The following is a 12207-nucleotide window of genomic DNA, read 5'->3' as shown; positions in this document are numbered from 1 at the left end:
TTGAAAAGGTTAAGGACTTATTTGTCTTTTACTCTAAAAAATAATCATATTTACTCTTTTAATCAATTTTTCAATTTTTTACAGATTTGAACATTCTATAACTATATCGCAAGCAGCTATAGTGCAGGCATTGACTGCGAAATAAGTTAAGAAACTATAACGCGGCCGCTACCAGCGCATTAGATCAATAGCGCAGTTGCTAGCAGTGTAATAGTGTGATAATGAGTTTAATGCCAATGTACTCTCGGAATACTTGTATTATTGTAACGATTTAACTACAATATTACGCACTTGTATGGTTAATTAAATATTCCATTTGAAAAAAAATTAACGATTTAAATTTTTTAAACTAAAAAAGTTTATAATTTAATATTTTAAAATTTTTCAAGATATGTCCAAAACTTTTTGATACGTCGATATAATGTTTTGGATAATGTTATGTTAGTTTATTTTTATTTTTCTATTCATCCAATTTTATTCAAATAATTTAAAATTATAAAATTTTAATTTAAAATTTAGATGAATATAATTTAAATTAACGAATGAATTCAATTCAACAAAAATAAATACTCGTATTATTATACTAGTGAATGCGTTATAATGTGTTATAGTACATTAGTACCTAACTGCAAAATAAAGAAATAATGTCTAAAATTGTAAAAAATTTGAATTTTTAACTTAAAATTATATTTTTTTTGTTTATTTAAAGAAAAGCTGTTTAATTTTAAAGGAAGGAAGTTAGAGAAATTTTAAGTCCAAATATTAAATTCATTTGATTGAAAATGTGTTTATCTAAAAAATAAAAATTTAACTTAATAAAAAATTAAATTATTTTATTAGATTAAAAAGAAACACTAAAGGCTAAGTAGCATTTTTCCTTTAATTATTGTGCTTTCTTGCGTATTACACCAATTTAAATATATTGTTATTTGAAAGATGTCTCTATAATAAGCCGAATTATTCAATTGTCCCCTGCTTCTGTCTTTAAGCTGTTGAACAAATATTACACTCTTGGTAGGCAAACCCCATGCATTTGAATGACAAGTGTACATGAATCTGAAGTTGTGATTTCACATGAACATAGTGGAAGTGGTGACTGATGAAACATTCAAACTAATTAGACTACGACATTGCATACTTTATCAAAGTCAGATACATATACGATGTTTTCCAATTGTAATAGTATACTAATTCATTGTTTGGCACATTACGGTGAGACTTTGTAATTTTAACCTCTGCTTTGCCGTGGAAATTGTGTAAAGTAACTTCGGAGTTTCTCAGGATCTGCAAGTTTTAGAAATAATTATTTACTAAGAACTTTGTGTATCGGAGTTTACTAGAATTAAAACCTGTAGGAATTATACCATGAGTCATGTCCAAATTTTGGCATGTGTACAAGTTTCGTCAATTTCCGTTAAAAGTTAAAAACAGTTTATACTTTGTTGATTCTTGCTGGCACATAGCGGCATAGCGCCCACTATTTTGGTCTTAATTATATAGAGTTGTAAGAAAAAAACAATCTAGGATAGTTTAATCCCCCACGCCCCACTTGATAATAATGTTGCTCCATCGAATAAGGGTGTATTTGACAAATCTGTTAGAAGAGAAAAAACATGTTTTAATTTTTAGTTTGGCTAATTTTTATTTTATAAATGCAGAAGTGATTTTGTATTCAAAATCATATTTACAAGAAGTAACAATGCTTAACTTTTATGTTAAAAACGAACTTTTAGTTATTGATACTCAATATTTATTTCTTTTTCATCAATTTAATCCTTTATTCATGTTATTATATTATTTACAGAATTCTTATTATTTCTCTTCATATGAGTTCTTTTTTCTATTATTTATTATTTTTATTTTTTTATTAACTTTTTATTTGATATTATACACTTTTATAATTGTAATTTTTGTATATTATATTTATTATTATCTTTTCATAATATGATTTATTGATCCCACTAAATAAAGTAAATTAAACAAAGCTAATGAGTTATAACTCAAATGACATAGTCTTCCCATACTCACCTGAAGGTCGCGAGTTCGAATCTTCCTATCTTTAGTAAAAAAATAGTAAATTAAACAAAAAAACTAACTATAAATAATAATAATAATAATCATAATAATAATATTATATCAATAAAAAATGATAGCGTACTAAAAATATACTATATAAAAAATATATTAGAAAAAAGTTTAAAATTAAACATGCATAAAAAAATAACATTATAATTTAATGTCATGTCTTTTTTAATAAGGGTTAGGTACAATTTTGATCCCTAAGGTATGGGCTGAAAATTTATTTCGTCTTCAGCCCCTTTTTTCGCTACAAAATGGTCTCAAATGTTTAACTTAGTTTTAAAAATCATCTTTTTAAACAAAATTTTAATTTTTATTACCAAATTATCCCTAATTAAAAAAAGAAAAAAAGAAAAGAAAAAGAAAAACGGGTTAAAGGCTGGAGAACAGGGGAAGGGGTTTTTAATGGAAGAAGAGGGGGAAGAGAAGGTGGGGAAGGGAGTTCGCCGCTGCTGCTCCTCGCCGCCGCCGCCACTACTCTTCGTCGTTCGATCGCTGGATCTCGTCGTTGTTCCTCGTCGTTCGATCCTCACCGCTGCTCCTCGACGTCGACGCCAGCAGATCTGGGAGGGTGGACGTCATGCGCCGCTCGCCGCTCGCCGTTTCTGCTTCTCCTCCTTGCTCGGTCGCCGGTCGCCGCTGCTTCCGATCGGATTTGCTATCCTCTTGGTCCACTTGACAATCATTCCTATCACTGGAACTGGGATTAACCCAGCTAAGAACCTTGGTGCTACCATTATCTTCAACAAGGACCATGCATGGAGTGATCAGGTATGTCTTCTTTATTTTTGGCTTTTTTTTCTCACTCATTTCTTTATGAATTTCATATCTCCTTTTCTTCATTGCAGTAGATTTTTTGGGTTGAGCCTTTCATTGGAGCTACTCTTGCTATCGTGTACCACTAGATAGTCATCTTATTTTATTTCTGTTTATGCTTCTGATTACATTGGGTCTTTCTTTGTGTTTATGCTTCTGTTTCATATCTTCTTTATGTTTTTGCTTCTGTTTATGCTTCTCTAATCTGATTCTATTTATGCTTCTGATTTTATTATTGTTACTGTTGGTGTTGTTTTTGTTCTTCTACTTCTAGTTGTTGTTGTTGTTTCATTGTTGCTGCTGCTTCTGCTTTGTTTTTGGTTGAATTTGAGGAAGAAGGAGAAGGGAAGGGGAAAGAGAAGGTAAAGGAGAAGGGTATTTTAGTTCGAATGATGATTTAAAACTAAGTTAAATATTTAGGACCATTTTGTAGCGAAAAAAAAGGTCGAGGATGAAATAAATTTTCAGCCCCTACCTTAGGGACCAAAATCGTACTTAACCCTTTTTAATAATTACTTATCTAAAAGTGATTTTAACTAATATTATCTAAACAATATTTATTTTATCAAAATCAATTTTAGTATAGAATTGCCAAACATAAATTATGTTAACACAAACTTACTTCTACCCAAAATCAATTCACTAAAATTACTTTCATTCAAACTCCAGTTTGACAAACGACAATCCAAACACATACTAAATGTCGGGTAAAATAAGCAGTAAAAATATTGATTTAATTCTAATTTATATTATGATTTTTGAATAATTTAATCGATTCTAATAAATTCTATTAGATTATACAATTCCACAATTTAAATCATGTTTTGTATTTTTAATTTACTCTGATTTTACATAACTCTTAATTTTAATTACTTTGGAGTATAACGGTGAAAAATTGAAAAGGTTTAATGTAATAGTTTAAGTAAAAATATTTAAGCCAAATAAATATTGAGTAAATATCTATATTTGTCTATTAATATTTTATTTTAGATAAATTAATCCTTAATCATGGCAATTTTTTTTACAGAAAAAAAAAGTTTATTCATAAAATAATTATCCAAAATTTACAGATAACAGATCACAAAGACAAATTCATATTTATAGATGTTGGAGCAGGTGCTTTCAATAAATTTTAAAATTTTTTTTACCAATACAACGTAATAAAATTTAGGGTAAAACACTATAATAAATCAAGAAGAATGAAATTTTACACAAATAAGCCAAATAGAAAACTGGTTCATGAATCCACCAATACACATTACTATATAGTTCGAATCAGGTTCATTCGAACTCTATTCACACATAATTCAAATCATGTTGATTCGAATTATACACAGACGCACACACACTAATTCGAATCATGTTGATTCGAATTACACTAACACGCACATAGTAATTCGAATTGACCAGATTCGAATTACTCATGATTTAATTCTGCCCTTTTTTTATTAAAAAATTAATAATTGATTAAAAAATTAATAATTTAAAAATTAAAAACATATATTTTATTTCATGCATTAAAAAAAAGCTAACAAAATATTTTATTACGAGACTTCTTTAAAATATTAATGAGCTATCAATTTGAATTTCATACAATACTCTTTTGCGCATTTTTAATAGCTCATGAATATTTTTTTATAAATTTTTTAAATAAATTTATTCAAATTATACCACAAAAAATATTTTATTCTATACAAAATAATTTTAAAAAATGGCTTAAAAGATGTTAGGAGTACTATAAAAATTTGTAATGTCCTAATGACTTAGGACATTAAAGAAATACTCTATATAGTCAATAATAATTTAGAAATTAAAAAAAATATAGTTATAACCAGTATTTATCTAAATTACTAGAATATTACAAACTTTTATAATACTCCTAACATTTTTTAAGCTATTTTTTTTAAATTGTTTTGCATAGAAAATGGCTTAAAATGGCTTAAATGCCCTTTATTTTAGGCAAAATAATTTAAAAAAAAATGGCATAAAAAAATGTTAAGAGTACTATAAAAATTTGTAATGTCCTAATGACTTAGGACATTAAAGAAATACTCTACATAGTCAATAATAATTTAGAAATTAAAAAAAATATAGTTATAACCAGTATTTACCTAAATTATTATAATATTACAAACTTTTATAGTACTCCTAACATTTTTTAAGCTATTTTTTTTAAATTTTTTTGCATAGAAAATGGCTTAAAATGGCTTAAAATGCCCTTTATTCTAGGCAAAACAATTTAAAAAAAATGGCTTAAAAAAATGTTAAGAGTACTATAAAAATTTGTAATGTCCTAATGACTTAGGACATTAAAGAAATACTCTACATAGTCAATAATAATTTAAAAATTAAAAAAAAATATAGTTACAACCGGTATTTACCTAAATTACTAGGACATTACAAATTTTTATAGTACTCCTAACATTTTTTTAAGCCATTTTTTTTAAATTATTTTGCCTAGAACAAAGAGAATTTTAAGTCATTTTAAACCATTTTCTATGCAAAATAATTTTTAAAAAATGTTAAGAGTACTATAAAAGTTTGTAATATTCTAGTAATTTAGGTAAATACTGGTTATAACTATATTTTTTTAATTTCTAAATTATTATTGACTATGTAGAGTATTTCTTTAATGTCCTAAATTATTAGGACATTACAAATTTTTATAGTACTCCTAATATCTTTTAAGCCATTTTTTAAAATTATTTTATATAGAATAAAATATTTTGTTAGCTTTTTTTTAATGCATGAAATAAAATATATATTTTTTAATTTTTAAATTATTAATTTTTTTAATCAATTATTAATTTTTTAATAAAAAATGGGCAGAATTAAATCATGAGTAATTCGAATCTGGTCAATTCGAATTACTATGTGCAGCATGTGTGAGTGTAATTCGAATCAACATGATTCGAATTAGTGTGTGTATGTTTGTGTATAATTCGAATCAACATGATTCGAATTATGTGTGAATAGAGTTCGAATGAACCTGATTCGAACTATATAGTAATGTGCATTGGTGAATTCATGAACCAGTTTTCCATTTGGCTTATTTGTGTAAAATTTCATTCTCCTTGGTTTATTATAGTGTTTTACCCTAAAATTTATTTGCGCTCATTATATAATTAAATTTGACTTTATTATGTTATTGAACTTCAATATCAACCTTAATTATATAGAACGGTAATCCTATATGTATAAGTATTTTTGTAATTAAATTCAACTAAATTGATATAACTCCAACAAAAAAAATGTGAGCATATATTATTACTTTTTTTCATGCTTCTGAAGCACATAAATTTTTGTTAGAAAGCACAAAAATCTATTAATATATCACAAAAATTTGTCATGTAACACAAATTTATTGATATAGTACAAAAATTTTTACACATTATATATAAATATTTATATATAACACAAAATTTTTACATATAATATATAAATTTTTATTATGGATATATTCTATTAATTAAGTGAGTTAATACTTTTGTTGCAAGAAAAATAAACAAAAAGCTACTGTTACGGATCCGGCCCACGGATCCCGGACCCACGGCTAAACCCGAATCCGGTTTCTCGGGTCCGACCCATCTCCATCTTCCGGAAGGCCCGAAATCGGCCCTCTAGAGCTCCTAACAGACTTTCGAATTCAAACATCTCCCTTATCTTAGCCAGATAAGATAAGATAAGATAAGATGCTCACCAATACCTATAAAATGAGGACCCAAGTCCCTCAGGTATGGATTCATTCCTCACACCTTATACCTCTCAGATCCATTCTGACTTGAGCGTCGGAGTGTCTTTGCAGGTACCTCCCCCCATTGCTCCAGTCAAGCAATCCGGCATCCGCCTCGACCCGCAGGTTCCCGACCCATCTCTCAACCCATACCAGAGACATCTTGTACATTGGTGCCGTCTGTGGGGACCTTTGCGCTAGCCGAGCCGGATGGGGGACGCCTTGGAGGAAACCCCCTCAAGCCAGGATGACTCTCGACAGCTTCATCCAACCCCAGAACACCGGGAGGTCACGAACCAAGCAAGAATAGCAAGCACTATCCACCACGCGAACAACCACGTCGCCACGGACCAACGACATCCTGAGAAAGCTAGGGACAAAGCGGCACAGACCATCCAGGATCTCTGCCTCCGAGTCCAAGAGCTTGAAGGCAAACTGAGCAACAGAGAAAAACACAACAACGAACACGGAAGCCAGGCAACTTCCAGATCAAGATCTCGCCGCGGCAGGTCGCCGACCCAACGACGCGATAGGAGAGACGGTCGCAGCACCTCGCGCGACCACGATCACGAGAAATCGCCGGAACGGCGGTACAACAAGAAACACAACCGCAGCGCTTCCCGAGATCTAAGTCGTCAACACGACTCAGACGAAGATCGGAGGTACCGAAATACCAAGCGCACAAGAAACGACCACACAATAATGGGAGCTACACCCTCCACAGAAAGAATCTTAAGGGCAAAACTCCCCAAAGGTTTCGACAAACCTACCGACATGAAGTACGACGGGACCAAGGACCCCCAGGAACATCTAACGGCCTTCGAGGCCAGGATGAACCTGGAAGGAGCGGCCGACGCGGTCCGATGCAGAGCCTTCCCGGTAACCCTTGTGGGGCCGGCAATCAAATGGTTCAACGCCCTCCCAAATGGATCCATAGCCAGTTTCCACGACATAACATGAAAGTTCATGGCCCAGTTCACAACTAGAATCACCAAAGCCAAACACCCCATCAACCTGCTAGGGGTCATGCAAAAACAAGAAGAATCCACAAGGAAATACCTCGACCGCTTCAACGACGAATGCCTAACGGTCGACGGGCTCACGGATTCCGTCGCGAGCCTCTGCTTAACCAACGGACTCATGAACGAATATTTTCGCAAACACCTCACCACCAAACCAGTATGGACTATGCACGAGATCCAGAATGTCGCCAAAGATTACATCAATGACGAAGAAGTCAGTCAAGTCGTCGCCGCCAACAAACGACAGCACGGCAACACCCAACACGGCAACTCAGCTCCTCGCCAAAATCCACCACCCAGAGAGAATCAAAGAGACCACCCCAGGCCGACAAATACAAACCGACCACCGAGAATTGGCAAATTCTCTAATTACACACCCCTGACAGCACCAATTACGGAAGTATACCACCAAATAGCAGACCGAGGCATCATTCCGAAAGCCTGACAACTCAAAGAAAGGACGGGAGGCAACAAAACCCTCTACTGCGACTACCACCGAGGTTACGGTCACAAAACACAAGATTGTTTTGACCTTAAAGACGCCCTCGAACAAGCCATACGAGACGGCAAGCTCCCAGAATTTGCCAAAATCATCAGAGAACCAAGGCGCGCGGAAAGAGACAGGTCACCGGAAAAAGACAGGCGTAACCCGAGAACCCAGAAGCAACCCCCCAGAGGAAGCCCAGAAGACGACCCGACCATCATAGTAAACGTCATCACGGGCAAAGACATATCGAGCAAGTCAAAACTAACAATGAAAAAAGATCTCAAAGTAATGGCGGTCAGAAACCAGACTCCAACCACTACAGCCGACAACACGATAACCTTTTTACCAAAGGACTGCCAGCACGGCACCTCGGCCGAAGATGCCCCCTTCGTCATCTCGGCCAGAATCGGAACAGGACTGGTACGACGGATACTGGTGGACACCGGGGCAGACTCGAACATCCTCTTCCGAGGAGCCTTCGACAAGCTCGGGCTCCACAACGACAACCTCCAAACACACCGCAACGGAGTCACGGGACTCGGGGACAACTTCCTCAAACTAGATGGCTCAATCACCCTTCCCATCACCATAGGAACAAGCAGCCAGAAGAAGACAATCCTATCCGAATTTGTAGTCCTAAAAGACTCCACAGCTTATAACGTGATTCTCGGAAGAAAAACAATCAACGACTTCTCCGCAGTCATCTTTACAAAATACCTCCTCATGAAGTTTAGAACCGAGGACGGATCCATCGGTACCATCCACGGGGACCGAGAGGTCGCAGCTGAATGCGACAACACCAGCCTAGCCGACCAACCCAAGCTAGAACCAGAAGAAGACATGGAAAAGCTACAAATAGGGCCAACCAAGGAAAAATACACCTTCATTAATAGGAACCTCCCATACGATCTTAAAGAAGAACTCTCCCAACTCCTGAAGCAAAATAGAGACTTGTTCGCATTCACACCAGCCGACATGCCGGGAATAAACCTCGACCTAATGTCCCACCGGCTAGCCGTGGACCCCAAAGCTAAACCAGTGGCACAAAGGAGACGAAAAATATCATCAGACCGAGCCGCTGAGGTCAAAAAGCAAGTTAAAGCCCTACTCGAAGCCAACTTCATCAGAGAACTCCCCTACACGACATGGTTGGCCAACACTGTACTAGTGAAAAAGTCTAACGGGAAATGGCGAATGTGCGTCGACTACACGGACCTCAACAAATCCTACCCAAAGGATGCCTTTCCCTTACCAAACATCGACGGACTAGTAGATGCCGCATCCGGCCACCGATACCTCAGCTTCATGGACGCGTATTCCGGCTACAACCAGATCCCGATGCACTGCCCAGACGAAGAAAAAATAGCGTTCATCACCCCAGACGGGACATACTGCTACACAGTGATGCCCTTCGGCCTGAAGAACGCGGGAGCCACCTATCAAAGACTTGTCAACAAGATATTCCAAAACCTATCCGAAAACAAACTAGAAGTCTACATAGACGACATGCTCGTCAAGACCGAATCCGGCGAGCAACTCACCGACGACCTCAAGGTCATAATGAACACCCTACGGAAGCACCAAATGCGACTCAACCCGGCAAAATGTGCCTTCGGGATGGAGGCAGGGAAGTTCCTCGGCTTTATGATCACGCAACGCGGAGTTGAAGCAAACCCGGAGAAATGTCGCGCCGTCCTCGAAATGACGAGCCCAAAAAACCTTAAAGATATCCAAAAGCTCACCGGCCGATTGACGGCGTTATCACGCTTTCTCGGGGCATCGGCCCAAAAGGCGATCCCCTTCTTCAAATTAATGAAAAAAGGAGCCCCTTTCAAGTGGAGACGGAATGCGAAGAAGCATTCCAACATTTCAAGAGAGTCTTAGCGGAACCACCAATCCTCGCCAAACCCCAAACAGGGGAAACACTCTACCTATACCTCTCCATAACGGAGGAGGCACTCGCAGCAGCGCTCATCCGTGAAAACGAGAAAAAAGAACAAAAACCCGTATACTTCATAAGCAGAGTCTTACAGGATGCGGAAGCTCGCTACTCACGCTTAGAAAAACTAGCCTTCACACTCCTTACAGCCTCCCGACGCCTACGACAATACTTCCAGGCCCATTCCGTGACGGTCCGAACCGACCAAGTGGTTAAGCAGGTACTACAAAAATCCGACCTAGCAGGCAGAATGCTAGCATGGTCCATCGAACTATCCCAGTTCGATATCAGGTTCGAACCCCGATACGCGATCAAAGCACAAGCCATGGCCGACTTTATCGCCGAAATGACACCAGGAAACTCCACCCCCGAATCATGGAAGCTACACGTTGACGGCTCCTCGAACATCACTTCCGGAGGCGCCGGAGTCATTCTTGAAAGCCAAAATGGAGTCGTGATCGAACAGTCAGTACGATATGAATTTTCGGTCTCAAACAACCAGGCAGAATACGAGGCCCTCTTAGCAGGCCTAGCCCTAGCCCGGGAAGTCGGAGCAGAAGTCCTAGAGGTAAATACCGATTCCCAAGTAGTCAGCTCCCAAATTAACGGAGACTACCAGACACGAGATCCCCTACTCCAACAATACCTCACCAAGGTAAACAAATTAAAAAAAGGATTCGAGCACGTCACCATACAGCACGTTCCTAGGGAACGAAACACAAGGGCAGACCTACTTTCCAAACTAGCCAGCACCAAACCTGGACACGGTAACAAATCACTAATCCAGGAAGTCGTCAAGTCACCTTCCGTGTCAACGACAACCAACGCTCATCTGACATTGTCAAATCAGGGGTCTTGGACCCATCCTATCCTACAGTACCTCCTCGAGGGAACACTGCCGCCAGACCCCAAAGAGGGAAAGCGAATAAAAAGGGAAGCCGCCAACTATACTATTGTCGCAGGACAACTATACAAACGCGGATTCTCGCAACCCCTGCTCAAATGTATTGAACCCGGGGACACGAAGTACATACTCCGCGAAATCCACAAAGGCTGCTGCGGCCACCACATCGGAGGCAAAACGTTAGCCTAAAAAGTCATCAGGGCAGGCTACTTCTAGCCCACAATTATCCGAGACTCCATACAAATATTTAAAAACTGCGACAAATGCCAAAGGCACGCCAATATCCACCAAGCCGCCCCTCACCAGCTCAGCATCATATCGGCAGAACGGCCGTTCGGCACCTGGGGTATCGCCTCGTCGGGCCCTTCCCTACGGCACCCGGTCAACTTAGGTACCTCATCGTCGCCATAGACTACTACACCAAATGGATCGAAGCCGAACCCCTAGCCTCCAAAACGGCAGCCCAATGCCGAAAATTCCTCTGGCGACAGATCATCACCCGATTCGGGATCCCCGAGATCGTTATCTCGGACAACGGAACCCAATTTGCTGACAAAAAGTTCAGAGAATTTTTAGAAGGATTACACGTATCTCACCGTTTCAACTTGGTAGAACACCCCCAAACAAACGGACAGGTGGAATCCGCAAACAAAATAATCGTCAAAGGACTCAAGAAGCGGCTCGACGAAGCCAAAGGACTATGGGCCGACGAACTCGGATCGGTCCTATGGTCATACCGAACCACATCGCAAACGACCACAGGAGAAACACCCTTCCGATTAACATACGGTGTGGAAGCGGTCATCCCGGTAGAAATCGGAGACCCAAGCCCCAGAAAAATGGTCGGCGGTAACGACGAGGAAGCAGAACGAGACCTCATTGACGAGGAAAGAACCATAGCTCATATCAAAGAGCTAGCCCTAAAACAGAGAATCAGCTTAAGATACAACCATGGCGTCATCCGACGAGAATTCGCAACTGACGATCTCGTCCTACGACAAAACGACATCGGTCCCCCGACCCCAAGAGAAGGGAAACTCACCCCCAACTGGGAAGGACCATACAGAATCAAGGCGGTAATCGGAAAAGGAGCATACAAACTCGAACAGCTTAACGGCGATGAAGTCCCAAGGACCTGGAACGCCGCAAATTTACGGCGATACTACACCTAGGCCGACCTAACTAGGTCACCCCTTTTTACTTGTTTATGTATCTTCCCATTTTACA

General features: G+C 38.0%; 1 protein-coding gene across 1 annotated transcript; it reads left to right on the top strand.

The window, feature by feature from the left end:
* Nucleotides 1–6838: 6838 nt before the first annotated feature.
* LOC140179291 (uncharacterized) lies at nt 6839–11169 on the top strand. Its single transcript, XM_072218006.1, has 3 exons — nt 6839–7453; nt 8867–9928; nt 10012–11169. The coding sequence occupies exons 1-3, from the start codon at nt 6839–6841 to the stop codon at nt 11167–11169; spliced, it is 2835 nt and encodes a 944-aa protein (XP_072074107.1).
* Nucleotides 11170–12207: the final 1038 nt, after the last annotated feature.

Source organism: Arachis hypogaea, chromosome 15 (genome assembly GCF_003086295.3).
Source record: "Arachis hypogaea cultivar Tifrunner chromosome 15, arahy.Tifrunner.gnm2.J5K5, whole genome shotgun sequence".
In the NCBI taxonomy this organism is placed as follows: domain Eukaryota; kingdom Viridiplantae; phylum Streptophyta; class Magnoliopsida; order Fabales; family Fabaceae; genus Arachis; species Arachis hypogaea.
The sequence above is the reverse complement of the archived record's forward strand: the minus strand, read 5'-3'. Positions and strand labels throughout refer to the sequence as shown.